This window comes from Juglans microcarpa x Juglans regia, chromosome 4S (assembly GCF_004785595.1).
Source record: "Juglans microcarpa x Juglans regia isolate MS1-56 chromosome 4S, Jm3101_v1.0, whole genome shotgun sequence".
In the NCBI taxonomy this organism is placed as follows: domain Eukaryota; kingdom Viridiplantae; phylum Streptophyta; class Magnoliopsida; order Fagales; family Juglandaceae; genus Juglans; species Juglans microcarpa x Juglans regia.
In genome coordinates, this window is record NC_054601.1 from 2,542,137 (window position 1) to 2,567,783 (window position 25,647).

Sequence of the window (25,647 nt, forward strand, 5' to 3'; positions counted from 1 at the left end):
ATATACACACATAATCCAAGCTCAAGTACAACCAAACGTACTTCAAGAAGGCTTGTTTTGAACATCTCAACTCATTATTATAACTTTTTGAACTCATCTTAACTTTTTCATTTGGTTACTAAATCCATTTCAACTGATCGTTACAACTTTTTCAATTTTCAATACAAAATATAATAAAGAATTCAACTTTTTCAAATCTCAAAATAATAATAATATTAAAAAATAATATTCTAATAATATTTTATTATCTCAACACAACTCAGTTCAACATTTAAATGCAATCTTAGGTTGTGCTTGGCTGTTGAGATCATCTCATATTATTACATTATTATTTATAAACAATTCATTATTATTCACAAACTATTTATAAACATTTTACCACTATATATTTACAGACGATCTAAGATACTCTTAACATCTATAAATGTACCCTTAGAATATTTCATAATTATGTGAATGGTAGTAAAATATTTTGGGATTAATAGTAGTGAAATAAGGTTGTTTGGATACAATAAGGTTTCGTTTGGTTATCAAACTCACCTCAACTCATCATTACAACTTTTTCAAATCTCAATACAAAATATAATAAACAATTCAATTTTTTCAAATTTCAAAATAATAATAATATTAAAAAATAATATTCTAATAATATTTTATCATCACAACTCAACTCAACTCAACTCACTTCAACATCCACACACACCCTAAGTCTCTCAACTCATATCATATCATCTCATTATTATAATTTTTTCAGACTTCTACATAAAATACAATAAAAATTTAAATTTTTCAAATCTTAAAATAAAAATAATATTTTATTTAACTTTCAACTTTCATCTCATTTCAATCTACTATCCAAACTTTCTTAATTAAGATATTTTACTAGAGTTTAGAAAATAATATAGAAAAGGTTGAATAAAAATATTTTAAAATTTGAAAAAATTGTATTATTGTTTTATTTAGATGTTTGAGAAATTTATATTGAATTTAATATTTAGATAATAATTAAGTAATAATTAAATTAAAAATTATTTTATATGTAAGCAGAAGAAAATTATGACAAAATTTAACAATATCTCGTTATCCGAACAAGACTTAGGGTGCGTTTGGTTATCAAATTCATCTCAACTCATCATTATAACTTTTTCAAATCTCAATACAAAATATAATAAACAATTCAACTTTTTTAAATTTAAAAATAATAATAATATTAAAAAATAATATTCTAACAATATTTTATCATCACAACTTAATTCAACTTAACTCACTTCAACATCCACACATCCTTAATTACTACATCAGCGCCAAAGACGATGTCAGTGTTCGGAAATTTCCGAACAGTCCTAGATGTCACGATGCTCAAGAGCCTCGACAGCCAAGGCGACCTTCGATGTTTGGGGCGGGGAGGAGATCTTTGAGATATTGGGTATTATTGTAATTTAGAGCGTAAAAGTAATCATGACAACTGATTTGGGTGGTTTTATTTTGGAAACAGCTGGCGGGGTTGGGATCAGATTTTTTCCATTACTTATGTATAGTGTAGAATGGATGATCCATCCATGCATGGTGGTTGTTTGGCCACTGCGTACTAACATTGAGTGTTTTTTGAGTGAAATGTTGGGGTCTGGGGATGATGGCATGGGGACTCACAATGATGTCTGAAATGAGATGAAATTAATTGAAATTAAAATTAAAAATTAAATAAAATATTATTAGAATATATTTTTTAATATTATTTTATTTTAAAATTTAAATTATTTATTTTATTTTATATAAAAATTTAAAAAAATTATAATAATTAAATGAGATGATAAAAATAAACAGTCCGTAGAGACGGCGTGTCGTAATCTCACTTTCAACTGGCAATGTTTGCAAATACAGCCACGTGTGGTCGACTTCCTCGTTAACAACAGAACAGCATCTGGCATCACTCCAATCCCACAAATAAAAATATTGAAAAGAATGCCTATTTGAGAAGTTCTTTACACTGCACATATAAAAAAAATCTACAATTATAAATAAATTTTATAGAAATAAAATATTTAAAATTATTTTTATTATAAAATAAATCTAATATATAAAATCTAATTATATCAATTTATAAATTTATTTTTATATATTTTATTTCTCTGTGGCTATAGATTTCTTCACATATATAATAAGTTGAAATTGGAAAATATTTGTAAAAATGTTTCACTTCATTTTATTATTATAATATTATTAAATTCTCACAAAAAATATAATAAATAATTAAATTTTTAAAATTTTAAAATAATAATAATATTAAAAAATAATATTTTATTTAACTTTTATCTTATCTCAACTCACTGTTCAAGACTCCTATAATCAAAGACATAACAATATCCATCCAATTCAAAAAAACATAGATAAAAATGGGAAAATCTTACTTTACAGTGATTCTTATAACCTCCGGTGTTTATATGTTATTCAATTGAAGTTGCGTTTGGACAGTAAAGTATTTTTATATATTATGTGAATAGTAATAAAAAAATAATAAATAATAAAAAATAATAAGGTATTTTGAAAATCGGCGCTCACCCTAAATCTGCAACTCTAGTATTAAAAAAATATTAAATATCTATCCTTTTAAAATAGGAAAATGGTAACTTTACTCATTTACTTTGACCCTTTGTGTATTTAAATTTTTTTTTTATTTTTTAATTTAATAATTAAGAAAATAATTTTTTAATATATTTTTGTATTTTTTATTTTTTTAAAATATTAAAAAAAAGGACTAAAATGGCCAGCAGTCAAATGGAGCCCCGCTCTTTAAAATATTATTGTATAAACTGTTAGAAGAAATAATGTGTGTTTATCATCTTCTAATGAAGATGAAAAACAGGTAAAAGTGGTAAAGATAAAAAAGGTTGAGAAATTAATGGGGGTTGCGTGGTACCAGAGAAAGGGGACCCCATTGGCCATTCTTCCATAGGTCCTGCCAAGTGACCCACTTCGTTTGTGGACCCTTCTCTCTCTTTTTCTCTCTCGTCTCGAGTCCTTATAAGTACTAGTGTTGTGTGGCTTAAGAGAAATGAAGGATCGAAACGAAAGAGGAGTAGTAAACTGGAATGGTCAACCATAAGCTGCATGTTCTCCATTCTCTTCCTCATGAGCTAAGCTCTCTTCCTCTCTTTTCTGAGCAATATTAGTTGGTCTATTCGTTTATCGTTGTACATCTTTGTACAGAAGCCAAACTGGCCCTTGCCATTGACGGTTTTCTTAAAGCCTCCACTTCCAAACAACTAGTTTCTTTTAACTCACAGCAAAAGCAACGCTCAGCTGGCCCAATAAAAAAAAGACCATTATGGATCACTGGGTGACCAAAACAACGAGTAGTGAACCCCAGAACTCAGAAACTGAAAGCTCAAACTCTTTCTGTTCCAACCCTCCATCCCCATCCTCACCCCAAAGCTCCAAACCCCCATCGCCAGACTGCCGAAAAGACAAGCGAATCCGAAACTCCACCAAGAAAGCCCCCCTATACCGCGGCGTTCGCATGAGAAATTGGGGCAAATGGGTCTCCGAAATCCGCGAGCCCCGCAAGAAATCCCGAATATGGCTCGGTACTTACCCCACCCCGGAAATGGCCGCTAGAGCCCACGATGTCGCTGCGCTGAGCATCAAAGGAAACTCCGCCATACTAAATTTCCCGGAGCTCGCCCACTTACTGCCCCGCCCCGTCTCGCTTGCTCCACGTGACGTGCAAGCCGCGGCGGCTAAGGCAGCCCGGATGGATAACTTCGACTTGACGTCGCCATCGCTGTCGTCGCTGGTTTCGGCGATGGACTTGTCGAAAGAGTCAGAGGAGTTGAGTGAGCTCGTTGAGTTGCCGAGTTTGGGGACGAATTATGAGTCGGAGCGCTTGAGTAAGGAGTTTGTGTTTGTGGACTCGGTGGATTGCTGGGGGATGTACTCCCAGCCATGGCCTCAGTGCGTGGAGGATTGTGGGTATCCAGATGCTAGTGATCAATTGGCAGTGCTGGAGAATGAATCGAATAAATAGCTGTGAAGGTGTACTGCGGGAGTACAAGTACTATCAGCCAGAGCTCTGTTTTGCGAATGTGAGTGTCTACGACTATCCCAGCTTTTTCTTTTTTGTTTCTCAGTTTTAAGCCCTCTCACTTTTTTAAGAAGGGTTGATACTCTTCTTTTTTTTCCATTTCTCCGTACGTGTGTGTGTGTTTTTTTGTGTGTAAAACCTCTTCCTCATCTAATTGTACAGTGTTAGGTGGAAAAGAAGAATATACATTAATTTCGTCTTTCTTTATTTCCATTTCTCCGTGTGTTTTTTCTTCGTGTAAATCTCCTCCTCATCTGACCTATGTACAGAGTACAGTTTTGGGTTGAAACGAAGAATATGCATTAATTTCATTGCCCTGTTGTTGCGAAGTGCGAACAGATGAAAGCCTCTCTCTCTCTCTCTCTCTGTCTCTCTTAGTTCAAAGTTTCATCTGACCGAAGCTTGTCGTCGTTTTCGTACCAAAACAAGAAAACCCTGTGAAGATCCTTTCAGGGTTGCAGCGAATTAATTCTAACTAAAAACAAGAGGAAAGAAAAGTCCCCACATTTATTTTTATTTTTTATTTTTAAAAAAAAAGGACGCCGTGCCGAAAGTCCAGAATTAAACCCAGTAAAACCGTCCGTACTTCTTTCCCTGCAGAAGGGAGGGGGGGGGGGGGGAAGGTGGTTGTTTCTTGGTACAGGTGGCTTCCGACCACAAAATGGAAGTAGGGTTTAGCTTTTCATTGGAGGAAGGTGAGTGACGATGAAAGACTCTGACTAGGAAAAATGACCCTCGAATAATCCTAATCTTCCCAATGGGGTAGCTAGATAGCACAGTTTCTCTAGCTTTTCTTGCCAACTTTAAACCGCATCCGTACATGTAATAACGTGCCATGAAGAACAGGGGGCTGTCTTGTTCAGTTGGTTTTGGACTTTTTCTCTTTTACTGACTAAGAAAACGGTGGTTATCAAACCTGTTTGGCGTTCACTGTCCAAGATATTTCCAAGGGAGTACATGAGACAGATCATATAGAATCTCTCTCTCTCTCTCTCTCTGGGCTCTGGGTCATTTACCAAGGAAGACCTCATCCATGAGTGTTAGTTTTTCAAAATGTATGTGTGCCGATTAAAGTCAAGTACTTTAATTTGTGCATTTTGAAAATCTAGATTTAAATGCTCAATTTGGAATAATAACCCAAACGAATTATGATAAAATTTTCATACTCGATCCTAGTTTTGTTTAAATTCAAGCTCCAGGGTTGGTAGAATAGTTGCCACTTGCCAGATATAATTGTTTTTTAACAGAAAAAATTATATATTTGTAAGCATTCTTGATCAATATCCTATCGAATGGATGGGTCTAGTTATGTTTGACAAAAAAGTTTCAGTCATGGATTAGCAGAAGAAAATGACTCGGGTATAATAATATAATAAACTATAAACTTTATAAACAAAATAATTAAAAGGAGGATAAGCATCGATATTACTGGCGTTTATAAAAATGCCGGCGTTTATTGTCAAGTTGTCGGTATTTTTTTTTTATAGTTTCTGATTTGTATTGATTAACGGAACACCTTGTAATTTCCGAGACGTGACACGCCCAGGCAGGATCCTAGAAATTCAATATATAAGAGTAGTAAAATTTAAGTACTTCTTCTGAGATCAGGCAAAATTAATTTTTATTAATTATATATATATATATATATATATATAAAGTAGTCACATGTGCATCGACAATATATAATTCAGATCCCCACCTAATTTAATCCTCAGTAATCAATATTTTAGTTTGGCAGTACTTGACAAACTAGCAGGCAAAAGACGTAATTCTTATTGAAAAGGTCAAAAAGCATGCTTGCTTGCGGTGAAAAATCTAACACTGATCAGATTTCCTTAAAAATTGTCCAATGCATGATTACAAAACCTATATATTTCCATATTTGGAATCCCGGCTCAATATTTTAGGAAAGAAAAGATTGATCGGAATGAAAATAACAACATTAATATTAAATAATGAATTTCCATATTTAGAATCCGGCCTCCATATTTTAGGAAAGAAAAGGTCAAAGCCAAAATGAAGATCACAACATCAATAATATTAAATAATATGATCAAATGATGAATTTCCATATTTGGAATCCGGACTCCATATTTTAGGAAAGAAAAGATTGGATGAAAATATCAATTATTGTTAGATAGCTATGATCGAGTTCATGTTAGTTTATGTTGTTCTTCTTATTTGCCAATGATTTTTAGAGTACAAACTTTTAATTTATATATTTCGGTCGTCGCGTGTGTTCATGTGCCAATGGATAAAAGCCAATTTATTATTTTTGAATCTGTTACCTGCTTGATCTGGTGTTGGGCATTGGGCAGCTCTATTATTTTAATTCTTCCTACCCTAATGATCGTGCATGTAATGCTTTTATCCGACCAACGACAAAGCCAACCCAAAATACAAAAAACAAAGGATTATTTTAATGTAGATTAGTAGAATTTTGAATGGAATTTGATTCTTTGGTAAATTATGCATCCACGTACGTAGTACTGGTCTGTAAGTTATTCTCAGGGTTATAAGTGAAAATGCAATAATGATCCATGGATTGTCATCACTCGATCGTAAAATATGCAGACGGAGACGACGAAGGATGCTTTATTTTATTTTATTTTAATTTTTTTTTTATGGTTATTTAGTGCGAATGTCCCCACAAAAATTAATCGGACCTAATTTTGTATACACCAGGTAAAGTATACATGGGCATTAATACGCCTATTTATTTTTTAGAAAATACTAATTAGCCTTTTTAATGTTACTGCTTAAATTTACTGTTTGAATATTTTCATTTTTTTTTAATTTAGAAAGATATTATTACTAAATTTGTAAATTTTTTAAATAATTAAAAATATTTACAAAAAAATAAAAATAAAAAACAAACTACGTACACATTTACTCTACTGCCCACCACCCTTATTTAGTATCAGTTCAGTTGTCCCCTCTGACAATGATTTTCCGATCTGGGTCAGGAAAAACCAACCGCTGGACAAGAAAATGGTGTCAAATTTTAAAAGCCACCGGACAATTTGTAATACGACATCGGTTGTTCCTATCTTGATTCTAGTCGAATATTAACTCAGAACCTGCACTGATTTCAGAATATGTTTAATTATATGCTGCACTGATTTTTTGTTTTGTTTTTTAAGTCTCGATTTAAATTTAAAATTCAATTCAATTCATCTTTATCTCATAATTATAATTTAAAATCATCTAAAACTCCCGTTTCTCAATGCTAGCTGTTTCCGAAGCCAAAATCACCATTTCATGAAACCTAAGCAATTTCCTAGTATGTGGAACGCATGCAACCTATATGTGTTTGAACATATCTCTTCAGTACGTACTAATTCCATCAATCGAAGAGCTAGGCTACCAATATTCGTTCCAGGTCTTGTTTTGTTCGTTTCGTCGGAGACAATCCAGCTTTTTGACCGGCCATCCAAATAATTGAGAAATCTCTGACAAAAAAACTTAGGTATGATTTAGAGATAAGTTAATACGGGTTTTAAATGAATAAAATAAAATATTTTTAAAATATTATTTTTAAAATTATTATTATTTTAAAATTTTAAAAAAAATAAATTATTTATTATATTTTATATAAAATTTAAAAAATTATAATAATTAAATAAAATGAATTGAGATGAATCTTAAACCTAAATAAGACTCAATTAATTGATTTCTAACGAGTATGAAATAAATAATATATAAACTTCCAATCTGTTTATCTCACCATTCCAAAATGGGAAATGACCTCAATCCCACATCCCATGCATGGAATGCGGTTTCTCGGCCACCTGTCTCTAGATATTTATAATTTGTAGCAAATATCTCCAACACCCCCATTCCATTACGGCAGTGAAGAAGAGTCTTTTTGATGCTCTTTCAAAGGCAACAGAGTAAGTACCATCCGTCCGTCCGTCCATCCATCCATCCATCCGTCCATAACGTCCCTATCGTCTTTCACGACTTTTCTGTTTTGGCTTCTTTCGGAGAATTTGACGTGTTGCGGAAAGTCTCCATCCTTTTATATTTGTGGGGGAAATGGAACTAGTGGTGCTTGAATGACGTGCTTATTTTGTTTCTGTTTTTTAACTTTATTTCAAGTCACCCAAATGATGGTCGAATCTTATCACATCAGTACGGAAACTGCAACATCACATCAAATTCTTTTAAATGTTTCTTTTTTTTTCTAGGTACAACCAAAAATTCTCACACTCACAAGAAAGAGTTGCATGGCCGGGCCGGGCCCGGCCCGGCGCGGGGGGTGTGCTGCTCGCACTTATTTTTAGTAAGTGTGACAAGCGTGCACTGCCAATAAAAGAAAAAAAAGGTCTGACAAGCATATCCAAGATTATAAGTAGTAACTACTCCCTCGTTACCTGTGTCGTTTTCATGTAACGTTCCAGGGAGTAATCATTTTATTATCTGATCATGGCCAAATAAATACTCGTAACGATGGTTGACAACATATGCATGCAGTACTGCTGCATCTTCGGGAGGATTCTTATCTCCACTTATTATTACTTTTTGAGATTTTTATTTATGAAATAATCTTGACATCATCCAATCTCCAACGCACACCCCACATCCTATGTTGGAACCGGGTTCACTAATCCCATAAACCGGCTTCTCGATTCAATTCCCCTCAAAGGCTTGAGTCCCCAAGCGAGAAAGTCCTCAGTCGCAAGAATCAGCACGTCGTCTTCGACCTCAGGCCCTCAGCCCTAGACCCCAAGCACTACGTCATCTCTGTAATTTCTTCCCTATAATTTGAATGTCCCAAATTGATAATAGTCGACGGTTGGGTAATGCAGGAAAAACATAGTGGAAGCGCATGTACAAGTACAATCCTTGCTAAAAGCATAATATTCTGCTGCATAGATAGAAAGCATCATCAATATGGTGTCTAGACAGGATCTGCAAGCACAACTTGATAATCTGTTTGATGTCAAGAAGAAAGGTGTTCAGCAGAAGAAGAAAGGTGTCCAGCAGGGGGGGGAGAAGGACAACCACGTCAGGTGTGGTGTGTTTGATCTTATACCATGATCATCTCATCTCACAGCTTATAAGTTTATTTGAATATTATAACTTTTAAATCTTATATTTATTTTAAAATTTATAAAAATTATATCAACTTTAAATTTAATTTTTAAGTTTCTAAAGATTGTATTAATTTTTATGTTTGAATATTAATTATGTAACGATTGGATAAAAATATTAAAATTAAAAAAAAAATTTATGTTTTAAAAAATGATTGAGAATAAAATTATAAGAATTTTTGGATTGATGTGGCGGCTTGGAATATTTCTATCAAGAAATGAGGCTGTCCCTCAATTATCAACATAGAAGCGATTACAATATCGTATATCCATTATACTAACCCAAGAAGTAAACGAGCACTTAAGCACCACCTGAGTTATCTACTTGATTGCTTCTGCCCTATTAATTTATTTATTGTGCCCATGAAGCCTCCAAGTTGGCCAATATTTAATTATTTCATTCCCTATTGGGGAGCTTTCTAGCTAGATTCGTGTTTCCCAGCGTAGCATTCTCCACTCATTTATATATATATATATATATATATATATATGAGTTGAACATGAACCTTTTTTCTTCCCACGGATTTCCTTTATTTTAAAAGTGATCATCAGCAAGGGTTGTTAGTTTGAGTGATAAAACAATATTATTTGTAAATAATAAGAAAATAATTTAAAGTTGAATTTTTTTATACAAATTAAATAAGATCCACATCATGTGTTTACACACTCTAATTTTGTATATAATATTAATCAATTATCTTATATATAAACTTACGTGTTCGACTATGTGGTGAATATTGTCATTATAAATATAAGTAGTACTATCTTCTTGGATGCCAAATTGGACCGATTCAAATGGATTTCTAATTAATTAGGTTCCCTACTGGCTACTACAACATATAAGAGTAGTACTGCCTCGCTCGCATATTCATATATATATATATATATATTATATATATATATTACAAAAATATGCTAGCTAGCTTTTACTTTTTAACATCATCTCATCTTTCCATTAGAACCAGCCTAGCTAGCTTCTGATCCTGGGAAAGCCTAGTGGTTGGGATGATCATTTGATTCAACGTGATTATTGGCAAAGGTACTTACTATGGCCGGCAACATTTATTTCCAAGGATCGATTCTTGGCATGCATAGAGTCATGCTCACGTCCACGCATATATATATATATATCTTCCTAATACTTAAAAGCATGTATAAGATCTACAGTAATGAACAGTGTTTCATCCAATTTCTCGTTGTTCTTTCTCTGTTCTTTCTCGTTGCATTCGAAAATTTTGTTCCCTTCTTCGTTCAGTTAGCATGATCTGAACAATCAAAATATCTCAAATGATAAAATATCTAATCTACACACTTCAAATTCAGATTTACATAACAATTCTCAAACTCAACTACACAATTTACAGAACAATTCTCAAACTCAACTCGAGGAAGAAAAAAAAATTTCCGTGAGATTTCTTCTCACCGTTGGTACGCAATTCTCTTCTGATTTCACCTCTAACTTCTGCATCTTGTTTCTTTTTTTTTTCCTGTGTTTCTCGCATGTTTTTTTTCTTTCTAACTTCTCCATCGCACACTGTGAATCTCAGATTCACAGTGTGCGATGAAGAGGCAAACGGAACCTCGTGGTGGGTGGCTCTGCTAGAGGTTGTCGTCGGTGTCAACTGGTGGAGGTGCGGTGGCTTGGGTGGCTGCCTACGGCCGCAGAATCGGTGAACAAATGGGTGAAACCCATTTCGGTTCGGTTTCCGTGGGGGAGAGAGAGGGCTGCGCGTGGGGGACTTCGATGGTGGCTGGGATGGTCGCCGCCTTGAGGGAGACTCCTCGGTGGTGGTCGTGAGGTTCGGTGGCCACGTACGGCGGCGTAACATGACACAAATGGGTGAAACCCATTTTGGTTCGGTGTCCGTGGGGGAGATCGAGGGCTGCGCGTGGGGGACTTCGACGGTGGCTGGGTTGGTCGCCGCCTTGAGGGGGACTCCTCGATGGTGGTCGTCAGCTTCCGTGGCCGTGTACGGCGGCTGTAGCTCACATAAATGGGTGAAACCCATTTTGGTTCGGTGTCCGTGTGGGACATCGACGGTTGCGCGTGGGGGACTTCGACGGTGGCTGGGTTGGTCGCCGCCTTGAGGGGGACTCCTCGATGGTGGTCGTCAGCGTCGGTGGCCGCGTACGGCGGCGCTATCTCACACAAATGGGAGAAACCCATTTCGGTTCTCTTTCCACGGAGGAGAACCATGGCTGCGCGTGGGAAACATTGGTGGTGGCAGGGATGCTCGTCGGCGTGAGGGGAACACGCCGGTGGTGGCGGTGATCATGGCCGGGGCTCGGCGGCGCCGAGCTGCGCTGGAGGAGAAGAAGCCGCGCGGATAATCGCCTAGGAGAGAGAAAATTTGGGAAGAAAAATTTCTTCCTGCAAAATGAGTTAAAATCGATTTTATATGTTTTAATATTTTACAAGTTTTCATCTGAAAACATTAAATAACAGTAAATTCTTTTTTTTTTTTTCTTTACAACTTTGCTTTTGTCCTTACTAGAATATTATATTGTTGAATTTTTTATATAGGTTGAACTCTGTGAAGTTGAAAGTGGAAACAAGATATCCCAACAACTAGCTATTTATAAAAGTGTCAAAAGTATGAATCCTTTAACTTTTTAGTTTCATATTGTAAATTAATAACTGGAATAATCTATTTTTTTCTCTGACTCTACTCGCAACACGTTTAAAAGTCGGTTCATACAATGGTATATTACACAACTTATAATATCAACATTTATTAAAAATAGAATGTTATTATCTACTAACAAATTTTTTTTCTTTATAATATAGGTCTTTCTCTTTCATCTCAACCGACAAGCGTATTTACCTTAAATCCTGTCATCCCTGCTGCAACTCCATTATGTCAATGGTAATTCTTCAAAATATATATTCATCAACTAGCTCTAAAATTGTTTTTTCTTTTATATCTTTTCCTCCATGATTTCTCTCATTCATTTTAAATTATTCTAAAAATATTTAGGACGATGCTTAATCATGCACTGCTTGAAGAAACAGTAATAAGACATATGATGCATGGTCCCTGTGGAGTACTAAATCCGAGCAATGTGTGTATGAAAACAAATGGCAGTTGTAAAAACCACTTTTCAAAAGGCTTTGCATCTAACACAACTGTTGGAATCGATTGTTTCCCACAGTACAGACGTTGTGATAATGGAATAACTGTCAAAGTCAGAGGTAAAAATTTGGATAACCGTTGGGTTGTTCCACATAATCCATATCTCCTCGCAAAATTTGATTGTCACTTGAATGTAGAAATTTGCTCAACAATCAAAGCAGTCAAATACCTTTATAAGTACATTTATAAAGGTCATGATCGTGTTGCTTTCAACTTGATTCCTGGACAAAACATCCAAGATATAGATGAAATCCAACAATTTCAATCAGCTAGATGGATTGCTCCACCAGAAGCCATGTGGAGAATATATGGCTTTATTCTTAATGAAATGTATCCATCAGTTTACAGTTTACATCTACATCTTGAAGATCAACATCTGGTAGCTTTTCATGCACATAACGACCTTAACAATGTTCTGAGATCTGATTTTACGGCAAAATCAATGTTGACTGAATTTTTTTCAACAAATCAAACTAATGAAAATGCACGAAGACTACTGTACAAAGAATTTCCTGAAACTTTTGTTTGGAATCAACAACACAAAATATGGACTCCAAGAAAGAAGAAAACTGTTATAGGCCGCATTGTTACAGCAAGTCCATTCGAAGGTGAAAGGTATTACTTACGGATATTGTTAAATCATATAAGAGGCCCTTTATCATTTGACCACATCAAAACAGTTGGCAATGTCACTGCACCAACCTTTCGTGAAGCAGCTACATTACATGGTTTGTTACAAAGAGATACCAGTTTGCAAGATTGTATGCAAGAGGCTTCCTTATACCAAATACCACACAGTTTAAGACGGTTATTTGCAACAATTTTAGTATATTGTAACCCAACAAATCCTAGAGAACTTTGGGAATACTTTGAACAAGATATGTCAAGCGATTTCCAAACAAGTGTTGCAACATCAGCAGATATTAGGACAAAAGTCTTACGAAGCATCTCTTCTACACTTGAATCGATGGGAAAAGACATAAACATGTTCCATTTAATAGAACATGATGTTTCTTTTGATCAGAATGAAACTGAATCTAGGGAAATAAATGATGAATTTGCAGTTTTGATACCAGAAGAAGATCTTATGGCTTCGATGAGTCTTAATCCTGAACAACAACATGCATATGAATCAATTTTACAGAAAGTCCTTCTAAATGAATCTGCTGCATTCTTCATTGATGGTCCTGGTGGAACAGGGAAAACATTCTTATATAAAGCACTTCTCGCTACAGTGAGATCAAGAAACTTAATTGCTCTTGCAACTGCATCGTCTGGTGTTGCTGCATCTATTTTACCTGGGGGTCGAACAGCACATTCACGCTTCAAAATTCCATTAGATCTTGACAAAAATAGTACTTGTTGTGTAAGCAAACAAAGTGCTCTTGCCAAATTGTTACGTCTTGCAAAGTTAATCATATGGGATGAAGCACCTATGTCTAGAAAAGAATGTATGCAAGCATTGGATAAAATGTTACGAGACATAACTGATTCAAGATTACCATTTGGTGGAAAAATTATCGTATTCGGTGGAGATTTTCGTCAAGTCTTACCAGTGATTCGTAAAGGCACAAGACAAGAAGAAGTTAATGCCAGTTTAGCATCGTCATATTTGTGGTCCACTTTAACTAAGATTAGTTTAAGTGAAAATATGCGAGCAAGATTCGATCCAAACTTCTCAAATTATTTACTTCAGGTCGGAAATGGAACAACACCAATCACAATTGAGAATAAGATCAAAATTCCCAGTGAAATGCTCATTCCTTACAAAAATGATGTGGAGTCTTTAGATGATCTGATCGATGCAGTCTTCCAGGATATTGGCAGTTATTCAGAAAATTTATCCGAAATGACAAATCGAGCTATATTGACACCAAAGAACAACTCCGTCGATGAGATAAATACAATACTTATTCAAAGATTTCCTGGTACAGTTACACAATACTATAGCTTCGATGAAACGATTGATACATCAGAACAAGGCATCATGGAGGATTTCTTAAACACATTAACACCAAATGGACTTCCACCCCATGAATTATTACTAAAAAAAAATTGTCCTATCATGTTACTCAGAAATGTCAATCCTTCAGAAGGTTTATGCAATGGAACACGTCTTATTTGTCGCAACTTTGAACGAAATATCATTGATGCTGAAATTGCAGTTGGTCACCACACCGGAAAAAGAGTTTTCATACCAAGGATTCCTTTCTTGCCAAATGCAGACGATAATAGTGGTTTTCCATTCAAAAGAACACAATTTCCTATCAGATTAAGTTTTGCGATGACAATAAATAAAGCACAAGGGCAGACATTAGATTTTGTTGGTGTATACTTGCCTCAACCTGTATTTTGTCATGGCCAACTATATGTAGCACTGTCAAGAGCCAAAACTTCTGCTTCAGTAAAAGTTCTTATAAGACCAGTGTCAACTCATGATTGTGAAGAAGCTGAAACAAATAATATTGTTTATAGAGAATTACTAACACTAGCATATCCATCATAAACTTCTGTGAGTAATCAAATTTCAATATATACCTCTCAATTAAATACAATTTGTTTTTCCACTATGTAATTTTCACAACTTCTTATTATTCTTTTATTAAAATTGTTTTATTTAAATTCAATTGTTTGGACTAATATTTCTTTCTTTTAATTCATATGTAGGCTTCAACATGCGGACTGTCTATACATCAATCAAAAACATTACTCCAAGTACAAGAAATTGGAGCATCAAGATGATTGTGTCAGACAAATCACCCAAACGTACTGCACAACATTCACCAACAAAATATCAAAATCTGACATTGATAGACCCTGAGGTAACACATTGACATCAATATCATACTTGCAAGAACATACTTAATGTTTACATTGTATTCTTTCACATGATATATTCAAAATATATATGTTTTCCCCTTACAACATAGATTCATTCTAACTATATTTTTAAATTAAATCTTATATATATATTTAATAAGTACTATTTTCTAATCAATTGAATGCAAATAACTATTTACTTATGCAATATTATGCAGGGCAACCGACTACAAGCAACAATTTTCGGCAAAGATATAGACCTACGTAATGACATGTTACACATATTCCGGTCTTACTACATCAGTAATGCTTATGTTAAGCCTTTAGATCCCAAGCATAGAATTGAAGCACATGAATACCAGTGGATCTTAAATTCAAGAACAATCATCGAAAACATTCCAGATGACGAAGTGGAATTACAACCACCAGAATATGATATTATCCCATTCACCAATCTGCATGACTACAAAAACACTGGAACTGAAATAGGTAAATATCACATCAATATATTTAACATACTTCTTAATACTCTTATTCAGTTTTCACAAAAAAAAAAATTCAACATAATTGAACAGCTATTCTGGCGATCGCAATATACATGAAACCTCCCAGAGAAATTACCTCAATATATGGGCCAACAAAAATTCAAGAAATATATGTTATCGACCAGAGGTAAAGAAGATTTCTCAACTATATATGTGATATTAATAAATTCTTTAACTACCTTGTTTTCAATATTATTTCATCATACTACACTTTTAAATACTTTATCCTAAATTTTACAGCTTGATGCCGATATGGTTAACTATGTGGAGTCGATTTGTAGACGGTGAATGCCGAGCAATCTCTGATATTATTGAAGCTAAGCCAACTCTACTCGCAACACGTTTAAAAGTCGGTTCATACAATGGTATATTACACAACTTATAATATCAACATTTATTAAAAATAGAATGTTATTATCTACTAACAAATTTTTTTTCTTTATAATATAGGTCTTTCTCTTTCATCTCAACCGACAAGCGTATTTACCTTAAATCCTGTCATCCCTGCTGCAACTCCATTATGTCAATGGTAATTCTTCAAAATATATATTCATCAACTAGCTCTAAAATTGTTTTTTCTTTTATATCTTTTCCTCCATGATTTCTCTAATTCATTTTAAATTATTCTAAAAATATTTAGGACGATGCTTAATCATGCACTGCTTGAAGAAATCGTCGAAAAAAATCTACATCATACAACGGCATCAGCATCAGCATCGACATCAAATGTTGACATGAAAGACATAATTAAGCTTGATGATCTTGCTGGTTTTCTTAAATCACTACAACCAATGACGGTACAATTCTACGGTCTTCTTAAACTTTTTTTTCTTTATATATATTGCCTTCTAAAAATTTTACACATGCCTTTTCAAAATAAATATAACCTTATCTTAAGGCTACATACTATTTACAACCATTAAAAACATATATCTGTTCCAAAATTAATGCAGAAAGCAAAATTTTGGATTAAAGCAACTATTTGTGTGGTTGATCTCCATCAAATATTCTTCTACATGTCCTGCATTGGGTGTAAGAAGGGGACTGGATATGAGCAAAATGAAAAATTTCAATGTTATCATTGCAAATACATGAGCAATGCACAACCACGGTATATATGTTATATTCATATTTTACGTCGTAAATGTTTCTTTAATCAATTTTATGTTATATTTAAATTATTACTTAATCATTCAGACTAAAAAATATAGTTTGTTTATATAGCTGTCGAGCTTACATCGAAGTTGACGATGGTAATGGACGACTTGGGGCTGTCATGTTCGGTCAAATTGCAGAAGAAGCTCTGGGTTGCACAGCAATCGAACTAATGGAACATACAGGAAAGGTAACCAACTTATTCATATTCCAATTTGTATTTTAAAAACATTTAATCTTAGATATTCAAATAGAAAGTTATCAAAAATATCTTTTACATTATATTTATTCACCATACAGGAACATTTACCGTATATCCAAAATATTGCAAAATTATGTTCAACCAAAAAATGGATCATACAATTGGGTGCAGATTTGGATCAACTCCAAAAACAACGTCACAAAAACTTCAATGTTCTCTCCATAAATGCTGTAAATGACGAGAACACACCACTTTGAATCCATAACCAACAAACTTTACTTTCAATAACGAAAGAAACAATTATGTAATATTTAGCAGTTTCAGACTTTACTTTCAGTAACGAAAGAAACAATTATGTAATATTTAGTCGTTTTAGACTTTACTTTCAGTAACGAAAGAAACAATTATGTAATATTTAGCAGTTTCAGACTTTACTTTCAGTAACAAAAAAACAATTATGTAATATTTAGTCCTTTTAGACTCTTTTCTTCTACACTAGATGTTTATATTTTAGAATAATTTAATACAGGGCAAACGTGCATCGCACGTAAATTCACTGCTAGTATATATATATACACGATCGAAACTTGGATTGAGGAACAAGCTGCCAGCAGACTCTTTTATGGTTTAATTTTGACACGTGCCCTGACTGGCTGATGATGCTAATTATTAAAGAACCACGCACATCTATGATATTCATTACAAAGCATATATACATAGTACAAGCTAGCTAGCTAGCTGGTATGAGAAATTGTAACAAAGAAGCATGCACCAAAAGCATTAATTATTCTCCAATATTGGTTCGAGGGCGACTCTATTGCTAAAAATGAATTAAAACTGAATAATATTAATTATTAATTATGCAACTATTTATTATCAATTTTCCACTTATTTATATATATATATATATATATGACATGCAGGTTGCATTCATGCATGGCCGATATATATTATCATGCCCACCAAAGAGGAACAATCGAGAAATACAAAACCACCAAAACTTTAGTACTACTTTTCACATATTAATTCCTTTTCCTGCTATGTGCGCTTAAACTTTAGTACTACTTTTGTCCATTCGTTTTTCCACCTTTGTCAATATGCTCTGGCCTCTCTCTTCCATGAGGGGAGAAAAAGTGATCTCTTTTAGCAATTTATCAAGGAATTATAATGAAAAAGAATTGCCCAATTAAAAGGCAGAAGTCTGTTTATCAAAATCACCTTTGGCAAATAGAATTGATGATCTATTTAAGATATTTATGACGGCTCGCAACCCTATATGAAAAATGCGCTTTTCATGAAGTTTAGTACAGTGAATTAATTTGTTTTGGTCTAGGGTTAATATAAGCGAACTTAATTAGTAGAGTTAGATGGCGAATGTTGAGAGCAGGTTGATTGGCTAACATTTGTCGCGGCTCAAGCTCGATCCATTCGAGCTTAAGGATCTTATTTGTACATAATTAGCTTCATTATTATTAACTTTTAAGCTGAGACTGATCAATTTTGAGTTGAGCTTGAGTCTCGGCTACGTTTGGATGTTAAGTTTAATTAAATTGAGTTGAATTCTTTATGAATAATAATAAGTTGAGATAATTGAATAAGTTTTATGTAATCCACTTAAAATGAATTTAAAATTATATTTAATTCCCTAACTCAGCTGAGTTCTCTCCTCTTTAAACTCTTTCAACCATCCAAACAACAAAATGAACTGCTTTCATCTATGAATTCGGTGAGTTTTGTTCTTGTAGATAAACTGACAAAAGCTGATCTCGCAGCTTTTTTTTTTTTTTTTTTCGTATCTCTTTCTCATCAATTCTATCTCTCTCTGCTGACAAGCATCATCTCTCTCTTTTTCACTCTCTCTCTCTCTGACAAGGCATCAACTCTCTCTCTCATTTCTTTCTTTCGGGTAGCACAAGTCTTTTTTTTTTTTTTCAAAAATATCACTTTAGGTTGGTGCGATGGGGGACAAGCACTGCTAGTAAACAGTTATGGTTCCACCAACTTTATAAATTCTTCTGAATATATCTAAATATATTTAGAAATTAAGATGAGTTTAAATATATTTATAAAAAATTTAAAAATATTTTACATCTCATATATAAAGAAGTATTGAATTAAAAAAGATTATGAATCCCATGTGTAAAAAGGTTTTAAGTTGACATAAATTTAATAATTTAAAAGTTAGATATTTAAATATTAAATTCAATTTAAAATTATATTAAATTAATATTATCTCAATTGAGTCTATCAACTAAACGGTACCTCAATCAAACCTGTACATGCTAGTAGGACTTTTCTCGAGCAAAATTGATCCAGACAGTTTAGTCAAACTTTTAATAATTTAACATTTCAATCAAAGTTACTGTTTATGAACAATTCATTCGTTGAATAAATCCAAGTTCAAATAGAACTCGATTTGTTTTTGAACAATTACGTTCATTTCAATTTAACTATTATATATAGCCAATGTGGGATAATGAGAGTTAGGGGTTGTTTGAAAAATATAAATCATTTCAATTCATCTCATAATTTCATATAATTTTCTTTATAAACATCACTAAAACACACTTTTTTTTAAATTTTAAATCTTCAATTTTTTATCTAATCATTATCTAAACATTATAACTTTTCTAAATTTTTAAACAAAATATAAAAAATAATTTAACTTTTTCAAATAAAAAAATTATATTCTAATAATATTTTAATTTATAATATTTTTTATTCAACTTTCTCTCTCATTTTCTAAAATTCAATAAAATCTCATATAAAATTTTATTTTATCTCATTATCCAAACATCTTCTTAAAGCATTGACTTTTAATTAAAAGAACTGCTACAGACCAGGATTGAAATTGGTCACAGAAGTAGTGTTTGGTAAAATCTGCTCTTTTTTTTCTAAATTAAAAAAAATAAAAATCAAAGTAGAACATGACATCATATATTCAATATGACTGTAGAAGATTTGCATGGAGAAAAGGGAGAAAAAGGTTGTTTGAAACTCTCGCATATGTAGGAATTAGGATGATGTCGCTAATTGATATAAATATCTCAACTTTGGAGTTCATTCGTATACATAGAAATGACAAAGACACAATACTTATGTCTCGTTTGACTATACAGTTTTGATGAATGAGATAGAATATTTTATTAAAAATTAAATAAAATATTATTATAATATAATTTTTTTTATTTTTTTTTATTTTGAAACTTAAAAATATTTATTTATTTATTATATTTTGTGTAAGAATTAAAAAAAATAATTATATAATATTAGATAATTTAATTTTATATAACCGAACCAGTCGTTAATAACTAGAGTGAGTACGTACTGCCACGTCAACCTTTTTGTGATCTTAGTCTTACTCACAATGACAAGGTAAATGTATGTATGTGCATATATGGCTAAGATTATAAAGATTTTTCGAAGGATAGTGGGTCCTTGATATAATTGCATATATAGCATTGATGAAGACTTCCAAAGTTTCTACTTTGTAAGTTTGCGTAATTGATAAATCTGAAATTTAATAAAAAAAACTTATCCACTTTAGATTTAGAGATGATTTTAGGTGAGTTGAATAAAATATTATTAAAATAATATTTTTTTAATATTATTATTATTTTAAAATTTAAAAAAGTTAAATTCTTTATTATATTTTATATCAAAATTTTAAAATAATAATAATAATAATAAAATAAGTTTTCAATATAAACCGTGACTAAAACTATATTTAATTATAATATATAGAATATAGATATCCTAGTGTGGCTGGATTGGCCAGGGGGTAGATAAGATAATAGGTGGGAATTGGGATCCATCAATGTCGCAGCATATATCCCACCCAAGCCCTGGCGGCCTGCAACAAGATAAGATCATTATTAGTAGCTAGCTAGCTAATATTCTTTAATAATCAGTGGCTATAAATATATATATATATATATATATATATATATATATAGATACTAAAATTATATCGAGAGAAAAAAAAAATTAAATTATATAATGGATGAGAGCGGAAGTCATCTAGAGTGATTTAAAAATATGTAATTATAATTAAAATGTAAAATAAATAATAAAATTTATATATTCTTATCAGTTTAAATATTTTAGATAAATAATAATTTCATATGATGAATATGAAATATAAATATACGTTTACTTTTTACAACCCTTTATAGTTTATACAAACATATTCTGAAATAAATAATATTTTGTAAAAATAATTTATAAAATTAATATCATTTTATAAGAATATACTCATTTTAAAATATATATTATGAAATTTATTATAAAATGGGTTGCGTCATGACTCATTACTTGAACAAACTAGAGAAACCCTCCCCCAAAAAAGTTAAAAAAAAAAAAAAAATTATGTCTATAACTGACAGCGATAACGACTGTCCACATAGAATAACGCCACATTTGTCTAGAAACAGTTCAATTACTTCTATTATTGTGCGACGACGTCAGCGTGTGTGTCTCTCCCGAACGTGCAAAGTTTAGGATAAGGAATCTCCACTTTTTGGATAGGAAAACGCTTGGCTTACACTTACCGAGGATGTCCCCGATTTTATTATTATTATTTTTAATAGTTTTATTTAATAGTTAAAAAAGTATTTTTTTAATAAATTTATGATATTTATTTTTTAAATGTTTAAAAATTTTAAAAAAATGTTAAAAAAAAATTGGCCTTTCTCAGTGACCCTTTCAGTAGGTGTAGCAGCACCCATGTGCACTATTTATATATATACAATCTATTCCCTTCTTTTCTCATTCAATGGGATCCTTAATTCGGTTGGACATTAAATTTTCAAAATTTTTTTTAATTTTATTTCTAAATATTATTAAAACATAAAAAAATTTCAATTTCAAATTTTCATATAATCATTATCTTATCATCATTTAAACATAAAATAGTACAATTTTTGAAACCTTAAAAATAAAACACAAAAATCAATACAACATTTATAAACTTTAAATAAAAGAATGATATTAAAATGATTTTATAATTTTTTTATTTTTTAAAATTTAATAAAATATTTTAACTCAAACCATTTCATAATTATTTACAAAATTTTGAGGTATTCCAAGTGTCCAAACCAATATTATGACTCGTGACCAACAAATTTTAGCCAATTTGCTTTTAGATTAAAGTCTGTGTTCTAAATTATAAAAATTTCATGTCATCTTCGATGATAACCATGTCAGCTAAAATATTGGATAGACGGATTTGACCAAGAAAAGATAATAATACATTTACAATGCTGTTGTAATTATCTATAACAATTTTATCACCACCAGTAGGGGTGCAAGGAGTTCGGTCTAGGTCGGAAAAATCAATCGGACCAAACCATTCAGTCTGGATCGAAAAGGACCAAACAATTCGGTCTGGACCGAATTAGACTGAATTTCAGATCAGTCGGTCTCGATTCTATAAATTGTGGATCGAAAATATTCGGTCCGGTTCCATGGTCTATAAATTTTGGACCGGACCGAACTCTTATATATATTTTAAAAAATATTTTTAATAATTTAATATACTATTTGATTATTTTTGGACTATAAATATTGACAAAAATTGAGAGATCTCATGTAATATATTTTAAAGCAATATTATTAAAGGTGGCATGAGTCATGACTCCATTGTAACAAAAATGAACATTGGGGATAGATACGTGCATTATAATCATCTTGGAACACTCTAGTTTTAATCCATGTCCAAAAATTGGCCAGTCGCCCCATCCATCATTGTCAATTTTTGTTTCTTGTGCGTCGAATGTTAAAAACCTGCTGTCCAACTAAAGAAAACGACGCCGGGTACAGAACAGAGGGACCATATGTTTCCTTAAAGCCAATAGTATACGCTAAAAATCGCCTATAATTATAAGCGTAATTAGTTCACATCATTAACTGTAAAATCATGTTCCCTGTCCTGAAAATGTCAAACAACGTCGAGGATTGTCTGATTTGGGCTTACAAACCTGTTTAGAAAGGAATTGGGCTTTAATTCTTGGGCTTTACGGGCGCATGCATATGATAATGAAAAAAAAAAAAAAAACACATGAGACAAGAACCTGATTTTGTCGGCGTTGAAAATACCCAAAATTCTTCTTGAACCCCACAACCATTGCACAGTCGTTTCTTCTTTTCAAAAACAAAAAATGTTTGTTTGAAAATTTGTATCACTTTGATTCATAACCAAACGACGACGAAGTGAGCTCTATTATTTGCGACAGCGCTCCCCCATCTTGTGGGCTCCCTTTGCTTTCGGGGGCCCAACAGGATATTGCTCCTGAGATAAATATCTTTGATTTGACGGTCCGTGCTGGTCGACATCTTTTCGCCACGTGTACTGTCGTACTATTGCCTGTCACTTGCGTTGTAGAACGTTGAGGTGTCCATGTTGTCTGTGAATCCTGCTGGGTTCGGTTTGTAAATCGTACGGAAAATGCCCAAAAGAAGAAGGAAAATGGCCAAAAGAAGAAGGAGGCCAGGGCTGTGACTTTGCGGCGTTCGGCGCTGGTGTATGGCTGCCTGAGTCTTGTCGACAGTAGCACGTGATTTTCAAAACCGAGTCCAACGCCACCCCTCGCAAATGCACGACTCCAGTCTCATTAATTTTTGAGGGAAAGGTTTTAGCATTATTATGAAAATTTCAAAATTTTATATATAATTAGATATTGTACGATTATAAAATTATTTAAAAATAATATAATTTATCATATAAAATCATATCATATTATAAATTTATTTATGACTCGTCATGATGAAAACAATAATAAATAACAATATTATAATCTATATTTTTTTTATTCTCATTTTATTTTGTTTAGATAATTTTAATTATTAATATTTTATAATTTTTTATTATAAAAAATAAAAATTAATTTAATGATTGACGGATGATATCTGATGAACATAATACAATAAAAATAATATTATGAGAATATAATTTATAATAACATAAACATTTTTTATACGGACAGAAATGAAAGGATGCATGATGCATATGACGTACCATAGTTGATGACTAAGGATATTTTAAGAAAGAAAAGAGAGAGAGATTAAGGATTAAAAATTTTATGTACAGTTATTTTTATGTATATTTTATATATTTTATTAATGTGATTGACTGTATAATTTTTTTAAATATAAAATAATTATTTTAACCAAATATATTAGTGTATTATATAAAAAATACACAAAAATAACTATATATATAGCATAACTTAATTATCTTCAATAAAGCCGTTAGCTAGAGCATGCGCGCACCATCATATGCATGAAGAAATTTGATCAATGGAAAGACCTAACATTTGTTGGGAAGGATTTAGTAAAAGAAAATAATTGAATATTTGGATTGTTGGAGATAATTATCTTCTTAATTTGATTGTCTTGAACATGGATTTGACGTTCGCTTGTTTTGCTTTAGGCCAGGGGGGGGCCCTTGAAAGGTTAATTTCATGGGATATTTCTCATCTTTCTTTGGCATCGCACATAAGTGTACTGTGTTTGGTAGGTGGAAACAAAATAGAGTAGTTGAAGTTGAACTAAGAGTCGTTGAGTTAGGTACGTAGGTTGAACTTCTAGCTACCTTTAATTATATATAGTCGACGAAAATGATCCATTCCCGATTTTACTCCATTCATTATACGTCACAATTTAGCACTATCCATTGGCTTCAGGAACAGTACGTAGTAACATCGATCTTATTTTATATATACTGAGTTAGTCAAGTAATTTGTTAATAAGTTTATACTCAATCAAGTAATGAATGAATTCGGGAACATTAAATGTCTGTTTGGCAATACGATCGTTTTTAGATATTCTCATATATAAATATATATATATATATATATATTATATTTCAAACATCATTTAAATATAAAATAATTTTTAATTTTAAATCTTAAACTTTTTAATCTAATCAATACTTAACCATTACAAATTTCTTAAATTCTCAAACAAAATATAAAAAATAATATTAAATAATTTTTAAAATTTTAAAACAAAAGTTATATTAAAAAATTACTTTATAATATTTTTATCAAATTTTTCTTTCATTTTTCAAGATTTAATAACATTCTTTAACTCAAATTATTTCATTACTATTTACAGATATACTGAGATAAATCTATAGTAATGATAAATTAGTTTAATGATATATAATATATACTTGTACTTACCTCGGTTCTGATGTATTAAAATTTCAGTTCTAATGTATTAAAACCTTAGTTCCAGACAAAAGCAGCCAAACAGTGGACTTCGAGACAAACTAATAGTCCATTTAGATAATGAAAGTATTTTATCTTATCTCATATCTTATTATTGTTATAATTTATCTAAATTTTTACACAAATACAATAAACAAATCAAAATTTTTAAATCTCAAAACAATAATAATATTAAAAAATTAATATTATAATAATATTTTATTCAACTTTTATCTTTCATCTTAACTCACTATCCAAACAGTCCCTCGAGAGTCATAAATTAAAATGTGGTTCTAATTAACGCAAAGTAAACTTCACGGCCGGCGATCAATCTTGAGATTCATTTTTTTCACCGGAGACACGAAAGGATAAAAGATAAAAAAATATTAGCCAAGACAACTGAC

At 32.0% G+C, this 25,647-nt stretch overlaps 2 protein-coding genes across 2 annotated transcripts; both read left to right on the forward strand.

The window, feature by feature from the left end:
• The first annotated feature begins 3,041 nt into the window (after window positions 1–3,041).
• Window positions 3,042–4,376, forward strand: LOC121261842 (dehydration-responsive element-binding protein 3-like). Its single transcript, XM_041164242.1, has one exon. The coding sequence runs from the start codon at window positions 3,326–3,328 to the stop codon at window positions 4,022–4,024; it is 699 nt and encodes a 232-aa protein (XP_041020176.1). The 5' UTR covers window positions 3,042–3,325; the 3' UTR covers window positions 4,025–4,376.
• A 6,637-nt stretch (window positions 4,377–11,013) lies between these two features.
• LOC121262710 lies at window positions 11,014–14,817 on the forward strand. Its single transcript, XM_041165299.1, has 4 exons — window positions 11,014–11,248; window positions 11,966–12,044; window positions 12,156–14,548; window positions 14,687–14,817. Exons 1-4 carry the CDS (start codon window positions 11,014–11,016, stop codon window positions 14,815–14,817), a joined length of 2,838 nt encoding a protein of 945 aa, XP_041021233.1.
• The last annotated feature ends 10,830 nt before the right edge of the window (window positions 14,818–25,647 follow it).